At 39.1% G+C, this 8,741-nt stretch overlaps 1 protein-coding gene across 2 annotated transcripts in view; it reads right to left on the minus strand.

Moving 5' to 3' along the window:
- The window catches only part of PATL1 (PAT1 homolog 1, processing body mRNA decay factor), a 30,673-nt gene that overhangs the window by 16,115 nt on the left and 5,817 nt on the right, over positions 1–8,741 (minus strand). The window contains exons 2-8 of one of the 2 annotated variants that reach the window (XM_012812459.2): positions 5,897–6,114; positions 5,541–5,621; positions 4,791–4,985; positions 3,752–3,853; positions 2,940–3,029; positions 2,223–2,440; positions 702–791 (exon numbers count right to left, since the gene is read on the minus strand). In XM_012812459.2, coding sequence (XP_012667913.2) covers positions 702–791; positions 2,223–2,440; positions 2,940–3,029; positions 3,752–3,853; positions 4,791–4,985; positions 5,541–5,621; positions 5,897–6,016 — 896 coding nt within the window. In that variant the 5' untranslated portion in view covers positions 6,017–6,114. Of the gene's footprint in view, positions 1–701; positions 792–2,222; positions 2,441–2,939; positions 3,030–3,751; positions 3,854–4,344; positions 4,419–4,790; positions 4,986–5,540; positions 5,622–5,896; positions 6,115–8,741 lie in introns of those variants that run through there. The other variant, XM_023507838.1, reaches the window with a different exon arrangement.

Consider the following 8,741-nt stretch of genomic DNA (forward strand, 5'->3'; position numbering starts at 1 on the left):
GAAGAAACTTGCAGTTATGTTTAGTTTCCTCATTTCATATGGATGAATGACTACAGAACATAAGACCTAGGAAGGCAGGGATTTTAACGACCTTGCCAACATGGTAAACAAAACACAGTTAAGAGTATTGTAATAATTTGACAAGGAGGGAATATAAAATGTTGGCTTAAAAACAATCAGATCTAAACACTAATTCTAATTTATGATCAACAGAATATTTTGGAAATTGCCATTTAAAGTGCATCAAAAACAAAATGATAGGCTCAGCACCTGTGGCTCAAGTGGCTAAGGTGCCAGCCACATACACCTAAGGTGGTGGGTTCGAATCCAGCCTGGGCCTGCCAAACAATGATGGTTGCAACCAAAAAATAGCCAGGCGTTGTGGCGGGCGCCTATGGTCCTAGCTGCTTGGGAGGCAGAGGCAGGAGACTCGCTTGAGCCCAGGAGTTGGAGGTTGCTGTGAGCTGTGATGCCACAGCACTCTACCCAGGGGGACAGCTAGAGGCTCTGTCTCAAAACAAACAAACAAAAACAAAACAAAACAAAATGATAGCATTTATCAACTGACTTTACCAGCAAAATAAGCTTAATGCTAAGCAAACTTACTAAAAAAAAAAAAAAATCAATTAACAGTATCTTGTTATATTGTCAAAATGAAAAGCTAAATCAAGAAGCCATGAAGTTGTAGGATGAATACTTACTTTCTATTCTGTTGCTGTCTCTGATGCAAAAGTCGACGGTGCTGTGGATGCAGGTGAGTTGTATCTGGTCTAAACATTGGGGCCTGAGATCTAAGGAAAAAGGAAAGAAAGATTCTGCTATCTCAAATCTGTTATTTTGATGATTTGAAGTTGTAAAGAATGTTAGTACAGGATAACTTCACAGAGGTTCACTCAAAGGACTACTGAAGTCTATTCTAAGGAGACTTAGTGGCAAATGATTGCCATATTTTTACGTTCTACAAAGACCAATCCTCAGCTCCTGAATCATGAAATCTGAGTGAATTAGCACTAAAATTAGCACTTTTCTTTTTGCTCTTGTTTAACAGAAGTCTTTAAATAGATCTAATGTACTCAATTTCAAATATGTGGGAATGACAAAAATGTATGTGTGATGGTTAACATTCTGTCAATCTGGCTAAGATGTAGTAACCCATTGTTTTTGTCAAGCACTGTCTAGAATCTCTCAGCAGTTCTCAACCTGTGGGTCATGACCCCTTTGTAATAATGAAAATACATCACGGCATTAGGAAGGTTGAGAACCACTGGTCTAGACTGTTACTGTGAAGGTGTTTTGTAGATGCGATTAACATTTACAATCAGCCAACTTTACAAAAAAGATATTATCCTTAATGTGGTTGGGTCTCACCCAATCAGTTGAGACCTTAAGTGCAAAATCTGAAGTTTCCCAGAAAAGGAGGAATTCTGCCTCAAAAACTGGAACACAGAACACAGAAGTCTGTCTCTAACCTGGTGGCTGCTGTAGTTCTGTCAAACTCAATACTATAGCTTCACCTCTTAAGTGTTTCAGGTCTGCTCGTCTGCCCTATGGATTTAGGACTTGTCAGCTTCCACCATCAAGTGAGACAACTCCATGAAATAAAACTCACTCAACGTGCTTGTGCTCTACCTCTCTATACCCTACTGATTCTGTTTCTCTTGAAAACCCTCAGTGATACAACATGAGATGTAATAAAACAATTTCAATGAAACAGGAACTTGAATACCTCGTTATGAAACTAAACCAATTTAATGTCGAGATTAGCTGACTTTTCAGCATCTAGATTTCTGTTCCTTAGCAAGAGTAATTCTTTTTATGTTTTTTAGGTTGGTCTTAAATGACCCTCCTGAGTAGCCCCAAGGTATTATAGGTAGACGCCAAGGCAATAATTCTTAAGTGACAAGCGCTGTGCTTATATGTTAAAGTGAGTGTGTTTATAAAATGGATATGAGGTGAGACTTAAGAATCTTCAAAAGAAAAGGGGCAAGTAACTTGTAATGGGCAAAAGTACATAGGAAGCATGTGACTCTTGAGATAAACATGATTCATAAGACAGCACAAAGATTACCATACATTTCTGTATTTGCTAACTTAAGAATCTCATAACATCTCAAAATATATTTCTTTGGAAATATCGAGAGATTTCTATATTATAAAACTAGACATCCACAATCAAGACACTTGGCTAATGTATGGTAAGCCACGGTATTTGTTTTATGCACCTTAGGTTTTGCAGGTGAGGTCCTGGGCCAGGAGGGTGCTGCTGTGGAGGTGGTGTGGCAGAGGGTGGAGCACTAAAGAAGGCACGGAAGCCTGGTGCTGGGGGAAGCATCTGCCCAACTCGCCCTTGTAGCAACTTAGGATTCATGGCAGCAAGCGGACTACCAACAAATCCAGGGACCCGTGCAAACTGGCTGGGAGACATCCGTCCAGGCTGTAGCTACAAAGAGAGACAAGATCTTAGATTTAGTTAACCAGCAACCCTCTTGCCTTTATCTACAAAAAAGTGAACACTGTTTCCATCATAAATTTGTTTGAAAAAGTAAAGGAAAACACCAGAGGTGGTAGCAATTAATACAAAAAAGGGGATATCGGCTTGGCACTTGTAGCTCACTGGGTAGGGTGCTGGCCACATATACCTGGGTTGGTGGGTCTGAACCCGGCTTGGGCCTACTAAACGACAACTATAACAAAAAAAAAAAAAAATAGCCAGGTTGGCGCACAGGTGTGGGTACCTGTAGTCCCAACTACTTGGGAGGCTGACGCAAGAGATTGCTTAAGCCAAAGAGTTTGAGGTTGCTGTGAGCTGTGACGCCAAGGCACTCTACCAAGGGTGACATAGTGAGAGTCTGTCTACAAAAAAAGTGGGGAGGATATTATCTAATTAACCTTAAGAAGACAAGACAGTTCTTTATAGGTATAGTTAATCACAGGCTTACCTGTGCTCCTCCAAGAAGCTGTGCTCTCTGGAGGGGGCTGAGAACAGGAGGAACACTAGGAGGGAAAGGGTGACCCAGAAGGGAAGAGTTCTAAGGGAAAAAAAAAAAAGAAATTTTATTCATACTATGAAATAGGTAAATAATCAATATCACAAGATAGCTCAGTAGAAATGCAGTATAAATTTGGATATAAACTCTCCAGTCAAGCTCTCCACTGAGGAAGACAAAAAGAATAATGCCAGAAATTAAACAACACGATGACCAAATAACATGAAAGAGAAAGCAGTAGAATATGGGACTGAAATAGCGTGAAACCAGATGATCACAATGAATTCATATTTTTTATTTTTTTTAGAGACAGAGTCTCACTTTATTGCCCTTGGTAGAGTGCTGTGGAGTCACAGCTCACAGCAACCTCCAACTCCTAGGCTTAGGCAAGTCTCCTGCCTCAGGCTCCCAAGTAGCTGGGACTATAGGCGTCTGCCACAACGCCTGGCTATTTTTTGTTGTAGTTTGGCCGGGGCCGGGTTTGAACCTGCCACCCTCGGTATATGGGGCCGGCGCCCTACTCACTGCGCCACAGGCGCCACCCGAGTTCATATTTTTAAAGACAGGAGTTGAGGTAAAAAAACAAGTAAACCTGAACCACACCCTTTGGCCTAGAGACAGTAAGATCTAGAAATTCGACGGAGATTATAAAAAATAAGTATAATTTAGGAGATGTCAGCAATTCTACATACTGGTAGTAATCATACAGATAGTGACTAGAAAGTACACACTGTACATTTTCATTAGGTTGTAAAGGGACTTACCGGGACACTGCAGATCTGGTTTGGAGACATCCTCTCACCATAGGGAGCAGGATAACGCGGTGGCATTGGGGGACGAACATGGACAGGCTTCGGACACAGAATCTATCAGGACAAACATATACACAACTACACTCAATGAAATCAGTTTTCCTTTCACCTACACTCCCTCCCCTCAAGTACTGGTAGAGACACAGAACTCAATGCAAAGCCCTACTTCTAAGCAAGTTGCTATAACCATGGGTTCAAATACAAAACCCTTGATCACTTCCTCTCGTAAATAAAAGTGTCAATGCCCTAGGGAAAGTAGTTTTAACTGAAGAAGATTTAGCTAATTCTCCAGTTATCCCCACCCTTCCATGCTATCTGAGGGAGGTACCAGCAGATATTCTGACTTTCAAATTCTCTCCAAAAGGATGTATTTTGGCATTGAGGGAGAAGGAATGATAAGAAAGCTGGAGGATTAACTAAGTCCTATTCTGAAGCCCCTGTGATATGGCCGCCATGCTCAGCACTTTCAAGATACAATGTGACTCCACCATTTCATAAGATGTTGAGCCTAACTAGGCCATACCAACACCACCCTCCCCCCATACCTTCCAAATTGGCCTTCCTTTTCAGCTGCTGGTTTCAGGTGGAGGAAAGTCTATGGAACAGGACTGCACAGGCTCTAGGGAAAGCAGGGATATCTTAAAGGTAAAAAGGGATGTGGACAATGCTGTGTGTTCCCACTCCCCCCAGTTTTTAGTTATCTCTCTGCTAATGTTCTGGGCAGCCAGTAAAACACTTTAAAAAGGATATATGCACTAAATGTGGTTAACTACCCTTTTTCTTCCCCAATTAAAAGGCAGCAGCAACAGCAGCAGTAAAGGGTATTAGGGACTGTGTCTCTTATTTGTACTAACTTCTCTTAGTGGCTATTTTTCTTTCTAATCTAATGCCTACCCAAAACTTCCGCCCTCCTCCCAGCATCACCAATTTCCCAAATAATTTTGCCCAGATTCCCAACAGTCTGGGCTGAGTGTCTGTTAGTGAGAGGTACCTGTTGGTTGAAGCTGGGTACAGCCATCTGCTTAGGTGGGGTGCCTATGGGGACAGCTCTAACAGGAGGACTCCCAATGATAGGTGAAGTTGACCGTCTTGGTAATGCACGTTCAGAAAGGTCCCGATCATCTTCTGGGCCCTGTGGGGGCCTCTGAGGCAAGGCATATTCTAACACAGACACTGTAGGCATTTCCTAATTGAGGAAATTATTTTTTAAAATTTTAGTTAACTTGAAATGTTTAAATAATTTCCACAGATGTCAAAAACATCTGAAGAATTTTTAAAAAGTCTTACTTATTTTTAATTCACACACAGTAAAATTCACTCTTTGAAACACACCTGAGTTTTAATAAATACACAGAGTAAGGGATCTGCCACCACAATTAAGATACAGATGCTTATCACTTCCTGAAATTCCTTTGTAGTCAACCCCTATCGCCACACCCAATCACTGATAAACACTGATCTGTCTGTCCCTATGTTTTTGCCTAGAAATGACTTAAGTAAATCAAATCATACACTGACAAATTTGAGTTCTAATGGCTCCCTTGAAAGCTTTATCCTGGAGGCTGAGGAAGGACACATAAACAGGTATAGAGGTTCCACTGCAGGATATAGCAGTCAACATTGTATGGGCAAATGACACACACCTACACATCCTTTCAGTAAGGAAAAGATGACTGTAGGAGACATCTTAAAATTAGAGGTGTGTATTAGAAATTTAATATAAAGAGAAAATATTTAATACCTGAGCAAGGAGTGGTCCTCGGATTCGCCTCAGAACCTCAGATCCATCCCAGATGCTAGAATTCAGACTTCCTGGTTGGGGCTAACAAAAGAGGAAAACATACGAAGTCTGGAATACTGTGGAGACTCTGGGTAACTTATCTGCTGTGGGAGAATAAGGCTTCGAAAGAGCCTCAAAAGCTTAATTATAGCACTCCGGCATATACATTCCCCACTTCCTGTCTAGAATTGCTATCATTGGGAATTATAATTTTTCCACAGTATATGCAATTCTGTCATTGTAGAAGATGAAATGAAATGGCAAAGCTTAATACTTCACTTTAATTTTTTGTGCTCTGGTTATAGTAATTTACTCACTTGCAAAACTGGCCTGGTTTGCACTGCCCTCATGATAGCTGGATCTTCTAGTTCATTTTCAATCACCATCTTACTGAGCCTTTCTGCCAGATTCTCTTCATGGTCACCCAACAAGTCCATCTCATCCCTTTCTCCATTGCCTGTTTGTTCATTAACTGCCACAGGTAGCTTCTCTTCTAGTTCAGCCAGGCGCTCATGTGCTTCCTGCCAATCATCATCTACAAGACAATACAGTTCATTGTGGAATGAAAAAGTTTGAAAAAATTTTCTGTTACCCAAATGAACAATTCCAACTCCAGAACACAGGTGGAAAGTTAAGTTATGAGTCAAAATATAGGATATAAAGTTTAATCTAAGAGAAACACAACATATGCTTCAACAGCAAATAACATCACACCAGACATAAAATCTAAGCATTTGAATTAAATAGCTGAAAACATTATCAATGATGTTCAAACTATATTATAAAACAGACTTCTAAACTGGTGATAGACAAGCATACCACTGCCTGTTGGTTTTGAGACTCTACGACATCAGGGAAAAACTTTAAAAAAAAAGTCAAAACCCACAGCACTAGCATACAACTTTCTTTTAGATTATAACTGTCATCTTCTTTACAAGCTTTTTAATCCATTCCTTTTACTCAATATCTGGTAAGTGTCTATTATTTGACAAGCACTATGTTAGGTATGTGGGATACAGTAGTGTACAAAACAGAAAGGGATCTCTCCCTGGTACAACTTTCATTCAAATAGAGATAGATAAAAGATAATAACATAATGAATTAGTATATTAGAAAATGAAAATGCTTCAGGAATAAGGAGCATGCAATGCAGTTTTAAAATTTTATATAGCTCGTCTGAGGTGAGCCTCATTGAGAAAGTGACATTTGAACAAAATTTCAAAAGTGTAAGAGAGTTAGCCATGTGGATATTTGTAAAAAGAAAGTTCTAAGCAGAGGAACAATCAGTAGAAAGGCTTTAAGGGTAGAGAACCATAAGAGGTCAAAAAGTCAGGAAGAGGAAGCCCATTCAGGGTCTTCTGGACCACTGTGAATGAAATTGAGGGTCAATGGAAGTTCTGATGTGGCTTAACTTTTTTTTTTTTAAATCACTCTGGCTGCTGTGTTGGAAACAGGTTGGGGAAGACAGGGGACAATTCTAGACACACAGAAGCCTGTCAGGCAGCTGCTGCAGTAAGCCCAGGAAGAAGAGTCCAGTGACTTGGCCCAGGGTCAATTCCTGTTTTAATTATGTCTTTGCTACTCTTATACACTACTATATGGTCTGCACCACTAACATTTAAGGTTCTTTTCTCATTTACTATGATAACACAGCATTGTTTTTGAGTCCAATTACAGCATAAATGGAAATTTTCAGAACATTTTATGATACCACGTATCATTCCAGTTCTCTGCAACCTAATCATTCCATTCTGCATCCAGCATGAAAACTCTACTCACAGCTTTATCCCTTACACCACTCAAATGAGGAAACCTCTCCCTCCCTTGATGGAACTTTCCTGAAATAATCCTTTCATTTTAATTCTACCTTTACTTCTTCTACACATTTGATGAGGTAATGTGTAGTACTACTTTCTGACCCCCACAAAAAAGTATTCTTTTGTGTATGTTATGCATTTTACCCTTACTTTAGTTACATGTTTCATATATTCTGTAAAATTCAACAGGGATAACAGGTAATTCACTTTATAAAACATAGACTTTCTTTTCTCCGCTGACAAAACGTGTTTGTTAAAAAATTCAAACATGACAAAAACATATAACTTAAAAAGTTGAAGTTCCCTATAATCCCATAGCTATGTTAAGTTTTAAAAAATATGCCAACTGTAAGGGTTAGCTTGAGTATCTTTTCATGCATGCGTATATAGGTATAAGCACTAATATCTTTCTTTTTAATACAAATATAAAATTCCATTCTATTGATAAACTATAATTTAACTTATCCCCACTGATAAACATTTATATTTACAATTTTTCAATGTGATGATAGTGTAACCAACATTATACTATCTTAACATTTTTTTTTTTGAGATAGTCTCAAGCTGTTGGTCTGGGTAGAGTGCAATAGCACCATCACAGCTCACAGCAACCCCAAATTCTTGGGCTCAAGCAATCCTCTGCCTCAGGTAGAGTACTATGGCATATATCTTAAGATCTTTTAAGTAGGCCAATTTCTTATCAGAGTTAAGACTAATAACATTTAACATTTGCTATTTTTATCACATGACAATGTATCACATAACACTGGTGATCCAAAAAGTGAGGAAAAGTGGGACTTCATTTGTATAACATTGGTGATCACAGGACCCACTGTCTTGTTGGGAACTGTGGTAGATGTGTGAATATACTAGTTGTGGTAAACGGATCTCTTAAATTGTTGATCACTTTGCCATCACTAGAATAAATGCTGTGGGCAAGAGCTATAAAAATATCCTTACCTAAGCCTCTAGATTGGACATGGGTCTTCTTTCTAATCATGTGGTATTTTCTTTCCTACCCAACAGCTTTCTCTTACTTGAGTGTCCAGTCAGGTGACACTCTTCCTCTGAAATGTCATCTTACAAAAAGAACTTAAGGTAGCCATTTTAATATGATGATCTACCCTGATGTGCATACTTTGATGTGCATACCCTGATGTGGTCAAAAAACAGAAAAAATCCACTTTAGATGAACATTTTAGTACTAATTTAAATGACTAGCCATCTGAAAGAAATACTTAAAGAGCAACATAATTAAAAGTCAATTGTGACATTAAAATTTGTATTATTCTTGGTACGGAAGAATAAGCTCAGACAGGATAAATTTTTTTTTTTTTTTTTTTTT

This window comes from Otolemur garnettii, unplaced genomic scaffold, assembly GCF_000181295.1.
Source record: "Otolemur garnettii isolate 467f Iridium unplaced genomic scaffold, OtoGar3 scaffold00209, whole genome shotgun sequence".
NCBI lineage: Eukaryota > Metazoa > Chordata > Mammalia > Primates > Galagidae > Otolemur > Otolemur garnettii.